The sequence below is a fragment of the Carya illinoinensis genome, chromosome 6 (genome assembly GCF_018687715.1).
Source record: "Carya illinoinensis cultivar Pawnee chromosome 6, C.illinoinensisPawnee_v1, whole genome shotgun sequence".
In the NCBI taxonomy this organism is placed as follows: domain Eukaryota; kingdom Viridiplantae; phylum Streptophyta; class Magnoliopsida; order Fagales; family Juglandaceae; genus Carya; species Carya illinoinensis.
Window position 1 is genome coordinate 36,848,935 of NC_056757.1, and position 20,269 is coordinate 36,869,203.

The 20,269-nt window shown below is 37.3% G+C and overlaps 2 protein-coding genes across 3 annotated transcripts; one reads left to right on the forward strand and one right to left on the reverse strand.

The window, feature by feature from the left end:
- Positions 1–377: 377 nt before the first annotated feature.
- Positions 378–6,636, reverse strand: LOC122314012 (protein FAR1-RELATED SEQUENCE 11). Of its 2 annotated transcripts, XM_043129382.1 has the most exons (5): positions 6,483–6,605; positions 6,286–6,398; positions 4,225–5,245; positions 2,946–3,389; positions 378–1,344 (listed from the first exon to the last, which is right to left on the reverse strand). In XM_043129382.1, the coding sequence occupies exons 3-5, from the start codon at positions 5,200–5,202 to the stop codon at positions 727–729; spliced, it is 2,040 nt and encodes a 679-aa protein (XP_042985316.1). In that variant the 5' UTR covers positions 5,203–5,245; positions 6,286–6,398; positions 6,483–6,605; the 3' UTR covers positions 378–726. The 2 variants fall into 2 exon arrangements, with proteins under 2 accessions (XP_042985316.1, XP_042985315.1); XM_043129381.1 differs by lacking the exon at positions 6,286–6,398 and having other exon boundaries at positions 6,483–6,636.
- Positions 6,637–19,226: 12,590 nt separating this feature from the next.
- On the forward strand, positions 19,227–20,126 carry LOC122312832. Its single transcript, XM_043127476.1, has one exon. The coding sequence runs from the start codon at positions 19,227–19,229 to the stop codon at positions 20,124–20,126; it is 900 nt and encodes a 299-aa protein (XP_042983410.1).
- The last annotated feature ends 143 nt before the right edge of the window (positions 20,127–20,269 follow it).

The window sequence follows — 20,269 nt, forward strand, 5'->3', positions numbered from 1 at the left end:
GTTCGAAAGTGCAAGGGAATTCAATTCAAGGGAGAAACCCAGTCTCAGAGTCAAATTAATGAAACAACTCAATTTAAGGGAGAAACCTCCAGCTCCATTCAATTACTCCTAACCCCAGTCAGAGTTCCAATTACTCGTGTTTTGCATTTCCTTTTCCCTCAATTGTTACAGTCAACTGTGAACCATCATAAGACAACAAACAGATATATATATATATATATATATATAAATGAATGATTGCCACGTTATGAAAGACAGAACTATCATCAAATTAATCCTCCACTTGCTTCTAAACACACCACTGCCTCTACAAAAATCTCGTCACCCATCCTGAATGCCAAAATGATCTAATCTACTCAACCACAAACACATCAGTATGCATACAGTAAAAAAAGTTCTACTTCTATATAATTTTGTACATATTGGAACCCAACCGAAACAGATGATCCATATGGACAAGCATTTATGATGATGTCTACAAAAGAGAACAACTAGTATAAAATATTTTGCATGAACCAAAACTACCAAAATGTCATGCAAAGACTGCCATCCCACACGCTAGCTCCAAGCTTTTGTAGAAAGCGGTTTTCCTCCCATAATCTTGCTTTAGAAAACCCCCCCGACTCTTTTTTCCTCTTCTTTTGGGGCCAAATTTTGGCATGTTACAACTTACCTTCCCCTTTCCATGAGAATTCAAGACTTGAGATATTTCAGAATAGTATTAACTCAAAAGCCCCTGTGAATGGAGGAAACATCTCTCATAGCTTGTAATGAAACTGGCTGCTCTCTTACACGTGATAAAACAATGGAAACTTGCTCAATTGCAACATCTAGCCGCTCCTTGGACTTGGTAGATTCCGTTACCAGAGTTGATACCATGCTCTGCAGAAACTGTATTCTTTCAGCATGATCACTTGGAGTACTCTGTAGGAGCTTTGCAGAAGGTGTGCTGATCCGGCGCCAACGGATGGGAAGGTACCTATCTGGAATCTGAAAGCAATTTCCTGTTGAGAGAACTCGAAGGGCATGCCGACAAAGAATTCCCGAGAACTCAAAATGATGGCAGCTGCAACTTATGATGCCTTCCCGTGGAACCCAATACACTTTCCGACCACCCTCAGTTTTTGTGTGGTGTCTCACTAGAAAACCATCATCTATGTGAAAAGATGCATAGTGGGCAGCCAGAACAAGTTGTTCTTGTAGCTTAGAGAAGGCAAAAGGAGTCAGCATCGTGGAAGCATGGGATTCCATGGGGGCCCCTGTTTTCAGGCATATATTTTGGAGATTCTGTTGCATTGTTTGTTGTTCTCCAGTTTGATCTTTAAAATCTACAGCAACTGCAACCTGCCAGTGCAAATTAAAGTAAAACATAGGAAAAAGCTCTGCTCAACTCAACCGAGCCTTAATCCTAATTAATTAATCTATGCATAAGGGTAAAAACTAAAAACTCTGTGTCAGTTTTCTGTCAATCTGTTGAACTGGAATCAAGTTCTGAATTAAGTACCGATTGATATCCAGTAACCTCATCAAGATTGGAAGAAAAAAAATCCAAAGCATGGAAATATAATAGTGAAAGCAACATTAAAAAAGTTAAAAACTTGCTATGTCATGCCAAGCTGTTTCTGTAATTATTTTTATTTTAATGTGCATGTCTTAATCCTCTCAAGCTTTCTAGCTCTCAGAACTTTTCAAGGTTAAATTTAGTCTGACTCTTGGTAGGGCTAACATTTTAAGTTAAGGACCAGGAAATAAACCTGGACACGCCGTATTGGGTGGGAATTAGGCACTATTTACAGGTACTAGGGTAAACTGAACATTAGTTACTTTCCTTTCTTCTATATGCATATATATGTCCTAGAGCATTGGCAATGGTTTATGCATCTTCATATTTAAAATTACATTTTTTGAAGATTGATTTTGCATATGAAGAAAAACTCCCACATTGGATTATGCATATTTTAATCAAATAATAATAAATTATTAATTATTTTATATTTTTTTTCTTATAAATCTGGATGGTCCAATAAATTCAATAAACCAAGGCGTTGTATATAGGGCTTTTTTCCAGGCACATGTCAACAGTATCTCTTTTCTTCCTTCAAATACCAGCACTAGGGCAAATATTTAAACAAAAGAACATAAACATAAAAAGAAAAGAAAAAGAAATTCAAAAGCCCTTTATTGCAGTGATTTTATTTTCAGTAAGCATGTCCTGCATATCTCAATACCAATATAATCACCATTTAACAACCTTCTGTGAATGGCAGAGTCTTTCCACTCCTCACCATACTGCATCCAATACAATTTGCCTGTTTGACATGATTCAGGTTATGAAGAGAACACGTCTTTATGTTTTGACATCTTCAGATACGCAAAGTGACAAATAAATGACCAAAACAAGGCATAGAGTAATGATTACTGAACCAGAAAAGTTAAGAGCTTTCTGGGTTAGTATTAATAACTTTTCCTTCCTCTCTCTTTACGGTGTGACAGAGAAAGAGGGGGAGGGGTGGGAGCAGAAGCTTTTGAACATAAAAAAGGACAGTCTTGAAAAATCCCTGACACATTCTCACCATGCCCCAGGTGAAACAGGCTGCCAAGCCCCAAAAATTTTATAAATACCTACACAAAAAACAGAGAAATTTTAAATCCTAATATTCTTATGAGGCTAGTCCTCACTGTTAGCAGCCCAAGATCTTTAAATGATACTGACTAAAATGTAGAACATGGTACCGATTACACTGAGCAATCATGGGTCATCACTTAAGAATACTTGCCAAAAAAGGGCTTGGCCTATTTACGTGGATCAATAAAATTTATTTACCTATCAAAAAAAGAATACTTGCCAAAAAAAAAAATTCATGACGTAAGATATAATAAAAAACAACAGTAAATAATAATATGCTTATCTGATTAAACAGAAATAGTAAACAAGAATGGCATACTTGTTCTACAAAGTGTGCAAGTCGGGTCTGTGCACTCAAAAACCTCTGAATGAAAGCATTAATTGTCTTTGACTGGCCAGTTGTAGTCATTCCAGCAAAGAAATGGCTTCTCAAGAATGGTAATGCCCAAAGTGAGCGTAACCCATACAAATTGGCTATATGCCTGTTAGTGTGCAACCCGAAAGAATTTACCATGTCCCTCCACCTGAGTTCAAAATCATCAACTGTCTCCAGATTATAGAGTCGAAAGAAGTCTGCCTTCCATTCGTTGTACCGTTCTCCCAGTACAGCATTGAACCAGGATGGAAACTTTGCCACAATCATCCATATGCAAAGAGCATGCTTAGTCGTAGTCATTTCCATGGTTATTGCTTCTTTGAGACACATATTTTGGTCGGTTAAAATTGTTTGTGGAGCCTTCCCATTCATGAACCCCAAGAATGCCTTCCATATGTACAACACAAAACAAAAATGCCAATATCAAATTGAGAGTGTAGCCTTTTAGAAGAAAAATTCGTGTGAATGTGCAATAGATTATTCATAAACAGATGAGAGTCCTAAATAAAATTTTTGGAACGGCCGTAGTTTTGAAGATAGAGAACGCTTGTTGGGAGAGGTTAGAGACTTTTTCTTCCATACAATATTTCTTTGGGCATCTGCTATTGCACTTGATGTGGCCTTTTTTATGATTTCATTGTTGTTTTTTCTAGTTCCTAACTTGTAATTAGGTGTTCTCTCTTGTATACTCCCTGTGTACTTGGGTTATGCCTAGTTACTTGGTTTAATAAATTCCTTTTTACCAATAGAATAAAAAAAAAAAAAAAATCCTGAACGATACCAGGAGGCTCCATCTGCATTTGAAAAAGAGAGACTGATCTCATATAAATTTACTACTACAAATCTGACATGTACATTCTCAGTGAAAATCTGGCCTACTTCCCAACATTTAAGGTTGTAACATTGAGAATATTAACCCCTGATTAACATATTCCCTCATTTGAAACTGAATCACATAACCAACATTATTTTGTGCAAGGCCCAGAACCTGACTGGTCAATAATATCTAATCTGCCACATTAACTACTCCCTGATGCTATCTTAACATCCACCTGTATAATTTTCAATGCCTATGTTTCTATGCATCAATGTGTCTTTTGTTTTTGGTTATGTCACAGAAGAGAAAAGAAATTGAGTGAGTTGTCTGATTCAGATTAATTGCAGTCAAATATATAATTTGACAGATTAGTTGGGAAAAAAAAAAAAAAATTCATGCCATTACCTTCAATGCCCACGAAAACGACCTCAGATTTTCCTCATGCAAAAGAACGCAGCCAAAGAAGCAAGGCATACCGTAATTATTCATTCCAACCCAAATCCCCAGAGGCATGTCAAATGCAGTCAGGCGATGTGTTGTATCAAACACAACCGCATCACCAAATATCTCATATGAATGGACCGATGACGCATATGACCATGCAATGTTCTCTAACCTGTGGTTTGAATCAAGCGTGTACTCAAATCTGAAGTTGGGGTCTTTCTCCTTAATGTTTCTGCACATTCTTAACAAGTCTATGCTCTCCTCTTCTGGATCTAATTTCCTAAATGATTGGAGTAAATTCCTCACATCCTTTTCGGTGAAGGGTAAATATCCAGGTTCTACACACTTCTCAAGCTCCATAAGTCTCATCATCTGGTGCACAGAGATTCCTGTTTTGGCAAACATAAGGATTCTGCCCTTGTCTGTATCTGATATGGTCCGGTATGCGGGAAGGAAACGCACTTGATTTGGTTCTAAGAGGTCATGATTATGGTGATTTGCAAAACCTGTGACACGCCATTCTGGTGCCCCTAATTCTGTTGTCTTGCTTATCCGCAAGTATGCTTGACATCCACACCTTGAGGATTTACGGTTTCTTTGAGGTTTACTTTCACTTGAGGTTTTAATAGGGGTGTTGCCAGCACGGTGGCACACAAAGTAGCGTCTCGTAAGTCCTTTGCCAATCCCATCCTTTCCCTCTGTCCGGTGGCGCCGGATTGAGAAGCCACATCTCTTTGCAAATTCACTATAAAATTCATAAGCAGCATCATGAGTAGCAAATCTTTGCCCAATGAATGGAATTGCATCATTAGTGGTTTCTAAGGAAAGCCTGGTTTCATCAGGTGATTCCTCTGTGCTACTGGTATCATCCAGGGACAAAGATCTTTGATCTGAGGGATCATCATACACCACCAACATTGGTCCAGCCTCTTCAGACATACTTTCTCATTAACCCACTCAAGGCCAACCTAAGACCCTATGTCTATAAAAAAAAAATTAAGAGAAAAAAGAAAGAAAGAAAAACCATTAGGGGACTAAGTCCCGACAGATGGAATATATTTTTTCACAAAAGATTAAAAAACAAAACAATGGGGCAAAAAATTAATTTAATTTCATAACAAATTAAAAGGACACAACTGTAAATGTAAGAATAACAAATGCCAACTGGTCTAAATGCTGGTCAAAACTTAGCACAAAGCAAAATAATGGAAGAAATAGCAACCATGGGGATATTATTTAATTATCAACTCAAATATCATTTTTGAATACACAATTTGTAAATTCTATAAAAATGTAGAAGAAAAAAGTTAGCAAAATTAAGGTTGCGTAGATGATTTTACAGGGATATGAAACAAGCTTTGATATAGCTCCTGAAATGATTTTACAGGAATCTCCCAAGTAGCTTAGATGGGTCCCTAAATAGCGTTTATGTTGATTATCAAAATTTGAAAATTTTGGTAAATGTTACTATATAGCTCAGGTTTAATTCAAGTCAAACTCCCCCTTACAGTTAAATGTTGGAATTTGGAAAGAAAGGCCATAATACAAAACGATCATTACGAATGCTATTCCCGTGTTTTAATTTATGTTCAATTCTATCTCAAAAATTTTGTTGCATGTCCAGGTTTTTCTCAAGAAAACACCTAACGCAGTTCAAATGCATGATTATTTGTCCCAAAATACAAAACCAGTATCAAATCTTTTTCCACGTTTCCTCGCATTTGATTAGATCACATCACTAGCTCTTTTTTTCACAGGCATTGTTTGATTTTGCATAATCTCTACCAGTCAATGAAAGTTTGACAAAGTACAAACCATTTTCTAATTTCGTGTTTAAATTCAATCGTATTCATCCAAAGCACCAAACACCCAAATCATATTTCTCCAAACAACCTCGGAATCTCAATCATTTTAAGCTTCTTTCCCTGTTTATGATTTCATTACAAACAACTACACACATATAGACAACCACGTGCTTTTCATATAAAGACAGCTCAATTCAATCGCATTTCTCAAACATACTGCAAAATTGAGGATAGCCCATTATCGAAAAACGGAAAATTCACAATGGGTTTTTGTCTTCAGCCACGATTAAATCACTCGAACACGATTTCCTTTCGGTTAAGAGTCACTGTCTGCACGTTTTACTCCAGATTAAAAAAAATGAAAATTACATACAGAGAGAGAGAGAGAGAGAGAGAGAGAGAGAGAGAGGGTACCATTCATGTCAAGGATGGATTCCATGTGTAGATTGAGAAGCCGGGTGTTTTCGGGGACTTGCCCTAAAATGCGCTGGGAGGTGACGGGAGCCTTTATATACTCCGTGCGCACTTTACTATCTGACGCCTTCTTTGTTCCCAAACAGTGTTCTTGTTCGATATTAGGACTTAATAATACGCATGCCCAAACATAAGCATTATTATTATTATTGGTTTCTAAATGTTTTAAAAACTGAAATTATTATTTAGAAATTTGGCAAGGTTAGCTGAGTACCCTAATCAGGACTCGGGTATTGATGCTTGTCGTCTAAATTTTTGGATTAATAAACTATCAACAAATTTATGTGTAATTATTTTTACATATTCTTTTGTATATTATACTGATATAATTGGTTGAGTATTAAAAAAATTAATGCAGTCAATCACATCAGTAAAGGGCATAAAAAGTACGCAAAAATAACTGTATATAATATTATTTATAAACTATTCATCTATCCATAAATGAGTAGGTACTGAATTTTATACATATGAATGGAGGAGATGGCCTCACTTTTAGAGGCAGTGACTAGTGGAGCTTGGCTATCAACTTCTAGCGAAGGTGAGTAGTGGTTGGAGGCTTGGCACTAGTTAGAGAGAGAGAGTAATGTGAGTGAGTTTATATTGGGAAAAAGGGAGGAACCGAGAGGGCTAGAGGGAGTATCACGTATCGTGCAACGTGTGGGCTGGACGGTATTTGATGACGGAGACTTGTTCTCTGGCATCTTCTATTACTGCTGGCAGTGGCGTCATGGCCTCAACTATTGCATGGTGTGGTTCTAATGCAACTCTATTTTGGTGTCATCTAATAGAGTACGTGTGGGGAATTGTGTAGTGGCTTGTGGTTTGGTTCACATATGCTGCTTTTGGTTTTAGTTGAGTCTATTTGTGTCTGAGGGAGTGGTGGTGTCTAGATGTTGAGCAGGATGATGCGTTGCATTGGGTTTTCATGGTGCACCAATGTATCGGCTCTTGGCTTGAATGCATGTTGTCCCTGAGTTGGGTAGGGCTAGGGCTTCTTCTTCTCAATCCGATGTGACGGTGGTGTTATTGTAGCTCGATGCTTGCTGGTTGTTATGATTTATGCCGTGGAAGAAGCAAAATAAAGGTTGGGGAGGACTCACAGGCAACATGAGTAAGTGAGGTGCGGCTTGGAGAACTAATAAAGGTAAAGTGAGAGCTATATAGAGAAATTGGGGGAGGTTGCTGTAGACTTCAATTTAGATTCGGATGGTGATCAACTGATAAGAGAGTTTGAAATAGAAATATATTCTAACAATTAAATAGTTAATTTAATGTAGAATTGAGAGTGACTGAGACTGTATAGAAAACTTTAATCAATGCTAACTTTAAAATGAGAAAAATCTTAATGGCCGATCTTAATTTTAAAATAAGTGTAATTTGTCCAATAAATATCTTTGGGTCTTTCAAAGATTTTTTTGGGCCAACTTCTAATTAAGTAGGGCCCACATGGTACATAAAATATTAAATGGGTTTAAATTCAATATCACCTATTGGCCTTTTTTTTTTTTTCTAAGCAAGCTTCATTAATATATAAAAATACAGAATAAAGACTACGATGGATCCTTGCCACTATCAATATATAGATAACTAGAAGGGAGAGAAGCTAAAGGAATGCTACTGAACATAAAGTTGGTTGCGGCCCACTGCGCCATCGAGTGCGCAAATCGATTTTGTGAATGATCGATTTTTTTAAAGCTCTATCCTTTGTGAGAAAGCAGAGTAGATGCAATATCATCAGTAATAGTGGTATTTCTCCAATCAGTAGTGTCTCCTTCGATGGATGAGATTACTAGCTGAGAATCTCCTTCTATAGAGAAGGAAGGAAAATTTAGATGCTTTGCCATTTTTGTAGCCAAGTTTGCCGCTGAAACTTCCGCTAGGATTGGTATGATTGAAGGAATTTTTTCTGTCCAGATCTCAATGATTGTTCCTTCAGAGCTTTTGCAAACTGCTGATGCTGTTGAATATGAATTTCTAATTACTGCATCGAAAGAAATGCTGAAATTGTCTTTAGGAGGGGGTTGCCACTTTGGAGTTATTTTTGGCATTCTTTTCCTGATCCAAGCTTGAAGGTTTTCATGCTATGATAAATTCAGTTGCTTTGACGCTTTGTGTGGAGAGATTTCGAATTAATTGTGAGTTACATCATTTCTCATCTTCCAAGTAAAATCAAGGATTAGTGCTGCAAATATTTGGAAAGGGTGTTCTTCTTGAGATGTTAGCCCCAATTTCCTCTTTGGGCTTAGGATGAAAAGAATCCAATCGTTTATGGAGTTTATCATCAACGAAGAAATGTTTAGAGGCCAGCTACTTTGACTCCATAGAATTCTAATGATTGGACATTCGATGAAAAGATGGATAAGAGATTCTTCATGACCATTGCAGAGTGGACACTGGGTCATTGGAATATTTGGAATGAAACTTTTGAGTTTGTCTCTTGTGGGAAGAATATTCCAGGCTATTTTCCAGGCAGCAGTGGGGAATTTTCCGCAATGGGCGAAAGCCTGACGGAGCAATGCCGCGTGGAGGTAGAAGGCCTACGGGTCGTGAACTTCTTTTCCCGGAGAAGAAGCAATGACGATATCTGGGGAATAAGCATCGGCACACAAGTAGGAGCTTATGTCGATCATGGATCTTCAGTTTCCAAATTTTCTCCATTGGGAAGTCAGAAAGTACATTAGCTGTTGTATTTTCATTCTCTGTGGCAAGATGATAAGCTGTTTTAATAGAGAATTTTCCATTTTGATTTTTTGTCCATACCAATCTGTCTTCACTATGGTTGGAGGTAGATAAAGGTATTTGTTGTATTTTGGTGATGCTTTCTCTTTGGAATAAGGTTCTCATTTTTGGAATATCCCATGTTTTGGAGATTTGGTTGATCAAATCAGAGACTATAAGAGATGATGGAAATTCTATAATATTGCTAAGTCGGAGTGGTTTAAAATTATTCAGAGTTGGTATCCATGGATCTAGCCAAACCCTTATTGAAAAACCATTGGCAATTTAAAAGCATGTACCTTTTTCTAGAAGAGTTCTTGTCTTGATAATACCTTCCCAGAGATTTGAATATGAGGTCTTCATTGATGCTTGTTCAAAGGAAGTAGAATGCAGATATTTCTTGGAGATGAGTGTTTTCCACACACTGTTTTCCACACACTGTTGCTGGGTAGTTTCATTTCCCATCCCATTTTTGCGAGTAAGGCTGCATTCATGTTTTCTGTTAGGTGCGATCCTAAGCCTCCTACTTTTTTGGGTTGACAGATGGATTTCTAGGATTTTAGATATAGCTTGTGCTTTTGGTCCTTTTTCATACCCCACCAAAAGTTTTTAAAGCTTGTGTGTAGAGATTTGCACACTGACTTTGGAAGCTCATGAGTCGACATTTGGTAGGTGGGTATGGTGCTTGCCACCGTTCTAATGAGCATCGTTCTTCTTGCTTGAGATGATACCTTTGATTTCCAACCTTCGAGTTTTTTGTTGATTTTCTCCGGTATTTCTTTGTAGTCATTCTTCTTGGATCTGCTGAAAGCTGTCTGTATTCCAAAATATTTTATTCTGGCTGAGGTTTCCTTATATGGTAGATTTGCCAAAATTGTCGCTCTTGCCGACCAGTTGGTGTTTTGAGTGATATAGATTGATGACTTCTGCTGGTTGATTTTTTGCCCCGACCAAAATTGATATTTTTCTAGATTATCTCTCATAGATCTTGTTGTTTTCTCGTTTACTTTCCCAAAAATTATCAAATCATCTGCAAAGAAAAGATGTGATATAGAAGGGCTGTTGCGGCTGATCTTGACTCCTTTAATTTGTCCTGTTGCTTCAGCTCTTGCTATGAGTCTTGAGAGTACCTCTGTCAATAGAATGAAAAGAAAAGGAGAAATTGGGTTGCCTTGTCTGAGACCTCTCTGAACTTGGAAGAAACCTCTTGGAGAGCCATTGATGAGAATAGAGATAGTAGTTGTAGTAATACACTCCCTGATTAAATTAATCCAAGTCTGGCTGTATCCCAATGATTTCATTATGGTGAACAAAAAATTTCATTCTATGTAGTCAAAAGCTTTCTCCATATCCAACTTCAAAGCCATTTGCCCTTTTTTCCCTATATCTTTTTTGAGGTAGTGGAACATTTCATGAACAATGATAGAATTTTCTCTAATGTTACGGCCCAAGACAAAGGCTGTTTGGAAAGGAGATGTAATATTTGGGAGGGTTCTCTTTAATCTATTGGCCATGGTTTTTGTGATAATTTTGTAGATGACATTTGTCAAGCTAATCGGCCTGTAACTCTGGGGGGAGTTTGGATTCTCAAATTTTGAGATAAGTGCAATGTTTGTATGATTCACTTGCTTTAGCAATTTACCACTTCTGAAAAAATTCTGGACTGCTGCGATAACCTCTTTTTTGATAATCTTCCAGTAGTGTTTGTAGAAGAGGGCTGTCATTCCATCTAGACCTGGGGCTTTGTGATTCAGTATTTGCTTCAGCGCTCCATATGTTTCTCCTTTCGTTGGTGAAGCTGTAAGTGACTCATTTTCTTGGTTTGAGATTTGCTTATAGAATAAATTTTCAAGATCCTCTAGGACATTTGTGTTCAATGAAGCATAAATTGTCCTAAAATGGTTGATGAAAAGTGATTCAATAATATTCGGGTCCATGGTCCAATTACCTGGGCTTATTTTGATGGAATCTATTCCATTTCTTCTTCTTCTTCCGATTGTTGTTGAAAGATGATAGAATTTTGTGTTCAAATCTGAAGTTGAGAGCCAATTTACTCTTGATTTTTGTCTCCATAATGTTTCTTCATTCTTGAGTTGTTCTTGAAGCTTGAATTGCAAATATTTTTCTCTTTGCAAGCCCCATTGTGTCAGAGGATTACTTTGTAAAAAATTGAGTTCCCCTTCAATTTGCTGAATATTGACCTAGATTTTCCCGAAATGCACTTTGTTCCAATGCTTGAGAGCTTATTTAGTAGCCTTTAATTTACTGTAGAGTATAAAGGCCGGGTTGCCATTGAAATTTTTCTGCCAAGCTTCTTGGATGATAAGGCTACTAAGTGGATCCCATGTCCAGAATTCTTCAAATTTAAACGATGAAGCTCTTCTCTCTATTTTTGTTGTATTTATTAAGAGAGGATGGTGGTCCGAGGCTGAGTTTGTGAGGTGCTATATTTTTGCATCTGGAAATAATATACGCCATTTTGAATTTGCTATTCCACAATCTAGTCTTTTTGTAATCGTTACTGAACCATGCCGGTTATTTGTCCATGTGAAAGAGGGTCCAGAGAAACCGATGTCAATGAGTCCAAGCGTGGCCATAAGGTGTTTTAGCCCACCTGTTGATGTTGAATTGACTGGCCGTCCTCCATATTTTTTAGATTGACTTATTAGATCATTGAAGTCACCAATACAAAGCCAAGGTCCTGGGAATGATTTTTGAGTTGATTCAAGGAGCTTCCAAAATTGAGTTTTTTTTTTTTGCCATTGTGCTGGTGCATAAACAAAGGTAGTTAGTCAAGGATTGTTAGGAGGATCATAGTAAACCCAAATAGATATTGCATTAGTAATAATATGGACCGGTTCAATATCAACACCCGGTCTCTAAAGCAACAATAGGCCTCCTTTTTTCCCTGAGGCTGGGGATTTTACAAAATTGTGGAAACCCAGACTATTTACTATAGTACTAGTATTATCGTCTGACATCATGGTTTTCGAAAAAAAAGATAATATCCAGGTTATGTATTCTAATATTTGCCCTTAGACTCTTGATTGCTTTGGGCGGGCAAGTCCCCTGCAATTCCATACCAAAGCTCTCATGGAGGTGTTGGAGGCTTGGAGCTCGTCTCGTCAGCATGTTTTAGATTTTCTGGAGTGGTCATTTTTTTGGAGGTTCTGCTATATGGCTTTGCTTTTGCAGTTGCTTTTTGCTTCCTTACTTTCCTAGAGTTTTTTGCTTGCATTGATAACAGCATAAGTGCCATTTCCTTATCCTCTGGATTGATATCCTTCTTTGACTGCATTGCTTAAGTAGAACTGTTTGAGGATATTTTTTGCATCTTCTGACTTGGTTGGTGATCAGTTTCAGCACTTGGAGATTTTTCCCTTTTCGGCACTACCACTGGTTGTGTAACCATTTGGGTATAGGAGGATGTTCCTTTGAGATTGAGTTCTGAGAAGAAAGCTTGGGTGAAAGAAGATGGGGTTGCAACATGGGGCTGTTTTTGCAGATTGTTCATAGGTTGGTTGGGTGGGGTGAGATGGACTGGATAAAAGGAAATTTTGGGGATGAAGTTAGTTGCTTTGATTTGTGGGTTGGATGTGTTTTTCCGTGTCTTAGAAAGGGGGTTGTGGGGGCTTGGGCTGATAAAAGGGGAAAGGAATATTTTGGCCTTACTGGAAAAGGCTCCTCATTTTGTGCGACCAGTGCTTCCACTGAATGATTCATGGCAACTGAGATTGCGGGCCCATCTTGGTTTTTTTGTTTCAGAAAATCTTCTTCATTTGCTGGCTCCATTGTGGGCTTTGCTTGATATTCTAAGAGTTAGGCTTCAGTAGAAAAAGAAGTTGGCCTGTGAAATTGTTGTTGACTTTGTAGTGCTTTAAAGCTCATAACTATTTGTTGTATTTTTAGCCATTGACTTGCCCACTCTTTTGAGTTCAAAGCTGATGGATATATGAAACTTTATAGTGCCGACTCCATTAAATTCGAGTAAAGAAGCTGAGTTGTCGTCAATTGAGTATTCTGATGTGAGTGAAAGATTGATGGAACCATATTAGGTGGGAAGGAGTAAACGCCTGGAATGGTCTGGTACACACTGGTTGGTGACAAGCTTTTATTGCAAACGGTGTTTGTGTTACAGTAATCTACAGTGGGCGGAGCTCCTATTTGAGTAACCGTTCGTGCAACAGTGCTACCCGGGACGGTGCGACAGAGCATACTTGGGTTGTGGGTGTTTTTTGGCATGTATACATTTTCCAGCGTGTTAAGCTGTTCAGAGAAAACACTTTCAGATGTGGTCTTCTTCCCGTCATTTTCTTTTCTGCTGAACGGCTTTGTGATGCTTTCCATTTTCTATTGCTTTTCCGTCATGTTCATCCCGAGTGAAAGTGATTGTGCTGAGTTTACCTGAAGTTCTTTCCTAGTGTTGATAGATATTCCCTTCTTGCCGAATTTTTTGCTTGTATCTTGAGTATAAGTGATGAGGTCTCTTGGAGAGTGAACCCGGATTGGCGTGCTGGTTACTTTTTTAATTTTCCCCTATAACTGCATCCAGCTTCCGTCGTCAACCAGCATGTTGTGATCTTCAATCATCAATTCTTTCCCTTTTTTGAGTTTTGCTTCTTTTTTCATTTCTTCCAATTTCATTTTCAACCAGTGGGTATTTTCTTCATTTCCCCCTAAAATGTAAGACTGGTTTGTGAGTAATGGGTTTAATATTATTGGGTTTGGGATGTCCAGTATCATACTTTCATTGTTTTTGTTCATGCCCGATTGATGCATTGGATTTTCACTTGTTGATGAATTTTCTAGTTGGAGGAAACTGGGTATTATCGCTTAGCTTTGATGGGGTGGGATATAAGGGGATGAATTCTGGAACTTAGCTCTCAGCCATGGTCCGTATGGAAGTGGGTTTGGAATATCTTTCAGGAAGGTACAAAAAACTTGAGAATGTCCTATTCGACCACATGCATAGCAAAAGTCTGAAAGATGTTCGAATTTTAGAGAAACCCAAGTATCAATGTTATAATCCCTTGGAAGCCAGAAGCCTATTTTTAAAGGCTTTGTGATGTCTATTTCAACCTTGATTCTGAGTGACTTTTTGCATGCGATACCAAACTGAGGGTCAACATCCACGTCCATAAATTTTCCCAGCGCATTCCCTATTTTCTCAGCATTTATCTCATTCATAAGGTCTCTTGTCAACCCATGTACTTGAATATAAAAGATTGAGGTGTTGAGACTTATCTCTTGCCAAGTAGAACCAGCTGGCCATGGCTTTAGAATGAGAAGGAGACCTCTGATGTTCCAAGGAGCTTGATTCTAGACTCTTTGTTTGTCTCCTATTGTTTGGAAGGTAAATAGGAAATAGTTGACGTCCAAATCTTCAATGTGAAAATTTTTTATAAAGCCCCAAGCTGCTTTGAAAGTTGAATGTAGGGATATTCTGTTAAGAGGATGAGTCGCCACCATTCTTCCAATAAGGGATAGCTCAGAATTTTCATTTGAGGTGTTAGTATTTGGAATAAGATTGAGATCATCCCAAGAGAGGGCCTCTGTCTGTTGTATTAGATTTTCTACATCCATGGCTGAGTTAGTAGGATGGCTTTGAGTTCATAGGAAAGGAGTTTTAATAACTTGAAAGATGAAGATCGTTTGGAGACTTCTGGAGACACCATGCAGTGTAGAGAGACTCTAGTGAGAGAGTGGAAGCTTGCTCGCACGTGCCTATTGGCCTAATTTGGGCATTATAACATTATCCATATTGCATCTCTAATAATATTGGATCGGATTGTTATACCACTCCATTTGTCTAGTTGTGTGACGCCAATTTTGTATATAAATAAATTTATTTACAAACTTAACTTTTAATATGTAATACCATATATCTTAGAAAGTAATTATTACTAAAGAGACACAATCGTTTTTTGCTAATAAGTAATTACACGTTATATATAGTAAATGAATTTAAGATTCGTTTGTCTTTAAACATAAATATTAATGAAGGAGTAGATACTTGTTGTAAGTCATGAGGCATCATTGCAATTGGATGAACTTCTTTATTAATTAAGGAATATTTATTTTATTTCAAGATCATGATCATCCTGTTTCATGAATAAAACATACCTAACGATTATTCAATTACAATATTTATACGCCGAACAACCAGTACTTTAACAATAGATTCATTCCCCAACGTCTTAGTTAGCGCACATAATTGTCAAACTCTACATGAGTGACTATTTAGTTATAAAAAAGCAAAGAATTTTCCAATAAGTAATAAAACAAAATCTAATCAAAATGACGAGTCTAATCAATATGGTTTGCAATTAAAGGATAGGAAAGAACTCCCAACAACTAGCATATTTTTATAATAATAAGTGTCTATCTTATTGCTACAGAAATAAACAGGAAATTCTAATTCCGTTTTTGTATCTGTGTATCTTCTATGTTTAATTTTACATACTCCGCTTACATTTCGTATAAAACACAACGACGCCGAGGGAAACACAGGTGCCACATTAAGGCTGGTGCACGCGACGGCAGGGTCCTTAGAGCAACGAGGGTTACGCCTGGTGGATGGGCAGCGGGAGAGACCAGACCTTGGACGGGAGGTTGTCCATGACGTTAGCTTCCTTGCATTGGTTGTTCACTTCAGATCCGAGTGATGCTATGTGCTTTTCGGTTTTGGATGGCTAAGGAAACCGATGTGGGCTGGCTCAGTGGAGATCCATGGTGAGAAAGTAAAACTTTTGCTCTGTTTTTAAATGAGAAAATAGATTTGAGGCCGTGCGTTGAGGTGGTTGTGGGATGGAGACTCACAGTGGTTCCATCATGGCTTCACAGCTGGGTGGAGGTTGCCGTGCATGGCGTGAAGTCTTTGATGCGGGGAAGAACTGAGTTTGAACTCGTGGGCCAACAACATTAAAGTAAAAGTTTCAACTTTTACCTGCCCCAATATTACAATATGTGGAAACTTCCGTTTGCGCCTTCCTCGTTCTCGTTGAGCTTAAGGCCTAAGCAGTACATAATTGATAATACAAAGAAACGAAGCGGGGGAGACCACAATAGGTTCATGGCTAGAGAGAGAGAGAGGGAGAGGGGCGAGAAATCTAGCTAAGTCGGAAAGAACTTTAGGATTTTGAGAACCTGAATTCGACATTTGTAACGAAACAAAAATGGCGACGCCATTTCCAGGTCTCCAACACCTAGATGGAGGTGGAGCTGTGGCTATAATATCGGGCCTAGTGAACCCCATCGACCCTTCAACGTCCAAGGCATGGGTGAAGAACAGCCCAGAACTCAAGCCCCCGATCCTAATATTCTTGTTCTTCCACAAGGCCATCCGCTCTGAGCTCGAGAGGCTCCATCGTGCTGCCGTGGTTTTTGCTACCAGTAGTGACAATATCAAGCATCTGTCGAAGCGGTACCATTTTCTTCGAGGCATTTACAAGCACCACTGCAATGCAGAGGACGAGGTCTGCATGTTACTATTGTTTCAGATTGGAAGCCTTTCAGTTGGAGGAAGTGAGGAACAACGGCGCAGAGAAAGAAGGAGAAGAAAAGAAGATGAAGAAGCCTTAAGGGCTGGACCGAACGACGCCGTTTGGGAGGAATTTAGTGGGCTGGGTTGAAGGCTCACGGGTTAGGCTGGGCCCAAAAGAAAAATAAAATACACTTAAATAGGCCCAGTCCGAAAATAGAAGAGTTCAATAAAAGAAAAATGCATGATAAAAAAAAAAAATAAGAGTCAAATAAAAACACTACAACTCAATATTAATAAAATAAAATAATTAAAGTCCAACATTAAACTAATTTAAAGTAAAGATTAATGTAAATGCAAAATAATAATTAATACCAAGAAAACACATCAAAATAAATTTCACAACTTAAAATTCATAAAATAAATTTTTCATTCCTACAGTTTCTATACTATACATGAAACATTTCAACTTTAAATTATAAAAAAATACTAATTAATTTTTTATTTTTATTTTTTTGTAAATTAATTATTTACACATTTATTCATTCTTTAATCCCATTAAATATTTAACATATAGGAGCATATACCGTTTATAGAGACTGTTGCAATACAAGTTTCAGAAAACAGTGAATGATTCAACTTGCTGCAAATCCAGAAATATTCAATCAGCAACAACACAAAAATTTCAATGTTCTCTCTATTGGCCCTATACAATATGGTCGAGAACTACAATGATCATGAAAAAAAAAATTCTGTTTGTATTTCTGTTTTTTTGTCAAAATTTGCTCTGAACAAATTTTTGTATAAGACAATAAAAAAACACAACTAAGCAAACGTGCATAGCACGTTTGGCCTCCACTATTATATATATGTATGTATATGTATATAAACGTGTGTAAGAACTAATTAAGAAATCTCTTTTTTTTTTTTAAACCTAAATAAACCAAGTTTATTCTTATCTTGGAGATTGAAGGGGCAAAATGCTAGTCTATTACCAAGAATTAAAGTTTCAGACATCCCATAGTCTGCCTTAAACTTTTGAGTCTAATTTGTTGATCGACCAATCCGCCAATCCGATCGAGTAGTTGTAGCAACTAGTCCAAGGACAAAAATATTACCATATTCGATCAAGGAACAAGGAAAGGCAGCTATACGTCAACCTAATTTTATTATTAGTCATTTAAAAGATAGGTGAGGGAAATTAAGAAGGAAAAGAATTAAAAGAGTTTAGTTACGTATAAGTAAAGTCGCGTACTAATCTGTATATTAATACTAGTTTCTTTATATTCAAAATTTAAATTAGCACTGTTTTGAATAAAGTTTAGTTTTTGACTAATCACATTAGATTAGTGTACATATTAATACGCAGTTGTGGTTACAACTATATTTTTCCAAAGAAAAAAGCAACAACGATTGACTTTGTACTGAGACTGATGGCACCTAGCTAGCTGCCTGGATTCTTAAGTAGATGATGCTGCGTCCACCTTATATATATCAACCACATACACCAAGTAATATAATTTAGTCGTGAGATCGAGAGACAAACTAAAGGTTTGATCATCAATGGCGGCGCTTTCCGTTGGCAGTGAACGGCCAAGTCTTCCTATCATTTAATTATATACACCATTCCGTAGTTGTACAAAAGGAATATTAATGAGTACTCCACGATCTGATCTAGTACCAAGTCCAATTCCTACTCTCTCCCCGGAACCCCTCTTCTTAATTTCCTATTCTTTCGGTCCAAGATCAGCTTTCCAACGATCTCTCTCTTGCTAGAGGTATTACAACTCTTGATTCCTTATATTTGATGTGATTTACCACATATGTTGTTTCCGCTAGTGATTTATACCTCAATCTATATTGATTTTAGCCATCATGGTCTCAGTTAATTCTTCTTGTTTTAAGTTGATCGATCGGCCTAGTAAAGTTTATAAGGTTGATTAATTTCTGTTTAAAAGAATTTCATGTATTATCTTCGTCGTCACGCATAAGTTGACTCCATTTTATCACCAAGGTGAGCTGAAATGAATTGGTTCCAAAGACTGATCATTCCATATGATTTCATAAATTTTAGGAAAGGAATGGCCTCTTTTATGATATATCTCCTTTTATTTTTTAGATAAGACTTCGATTTTGGTTAATTTTCTGATTTGACGACCGTGTACTACTGCACCTCTCTGTAATCCACAGCCTCTATCCCACTTCATCCCAAATATAAAACAGAAAATATGAGTTTAAATTATAATAAACATATACCCAATATTGAAAAACCTGAACATTTTTCCAATTATGAGTTGATGAAAATATATATGTAGTCACATAAGTGAAAGGTATTCATAAATATCATGCATGATGGGAACCATCCCCCTAGTATATGTACCTAATGCTCGATAGTGGCTCTTGTGTTTGTGATCATCAGGAAATTCAAGGAAGGCAGAATAATATATATATATATATATATATTTATATAAAAGATAGATAGATAGATGGCTGCATCAGCAAGTACAGCAAGTCAACCAACATCAAAATTTGAGATAGATTTTTTTGTTAAATCTGCCCACAAAGCTATCAGCCAATCTATTAACCACTATCAATCTGAGATAGATTCTTCTTTGTGGAATAAAGTTTGGAATTTAAACACTCAAGACAGATTGAAATTACTCCTTTGGAAAGTCCTAAACAATATCTTACCCACGAGATCCTTATTGAAAAATTGCCTATCTTTGAGTGAAAGCCAAGTGAATTATCCTATTTGTGATTCAGAAGAAGAAAACGTAAATCACCTTTTCCTTAATTGTACTTTCTCAAAAGTACTTTGGCGTCTTTCTCCTTTGCCTCTTGACATATCAAAATTTGCTTCTATTGGGATCACAAAATGGGTAGAATGCATTCTTAATCCAGAAAATCCTTTAAAAATTCCATCCCAGCAAATTCAACAATTTCAACTTTTTGCTCTTCTGTCCATGGACTGCTTATGGTTCCTTAGAAACAAGATTGTGCATGATTCCTTTAGTTATAATTTGGACACCTTTGTGAATGGGGTTTTAAAGAATTTCAAGGAACATTGCAATGCTTGGGGCAACAAACTATTAAACAATTTGAGAAATGGGAAGGCAATGCCACAGGATCATTATTTGCTAACTTTTGATGTGGCTGTGAGAAAAAATGGAAGCACTGCTGCTGCCTTTTGCAGAACAGGTGAAGGCTTAGTGGCCTTTGTCATTACAAACTTCACCACAAGCCAAAACCCAAATCAAGGAGAGGCTTTGGCCTTATACACAGGCATCAAAGAAGTAGAAGCTCAAAGGATAAAGAAAGTGACAATAGGTGGAGACTCACAAGTGGTTATTAGTGCCATAGAAGACCCAGATCATTGCATGGACTAGAACATTGAGCCTATTATCAGAGACACCATCTCATATCTTCAATCTCTTGAAAGTTGGAGTGTTTGGAAATTACATCGTGATCTTAATCGATGTGCGCATTCTATTGCGCAATGGGCGGCTTCAAATAGTTTATATGGAGTCAT

What these genes read in the sequence shown, in the direction of transcription:
- LOC122314012 (XM_043129381.1), bottom strand. Translation starts at nt 5,202, where the DNA reads ATGTCTGAAGAGGCTGGACCAATGTTGGTGGTGTATGATGATCCCTCA. An exon ending in CGTTTTCGTGGGCATTGAAG is followed by an intron (nt 3,390 to 4,224) that starts GTAATGGCATGA and finishes TACATATGGAAG; the next exon opens with GCATTCTTGGGGTTCATGAA. An exon ending in TTGCACACTTTGTAGAACAA is followed by an intron (nt 1,345 to 2,945) that starts GTATGCCATTCT and finishes TTGCACTGGCAG; the next exon opens with GTTGCAGTTGCTGTAGATTT.
- LOC122312832 (XM_043127476.1), top strand. Translation starts at nt 19,227, where the DNA reads ATGGCTGCATCAGCAAGTACAGCAAGTCAACCAACATCAAAATTTGAG.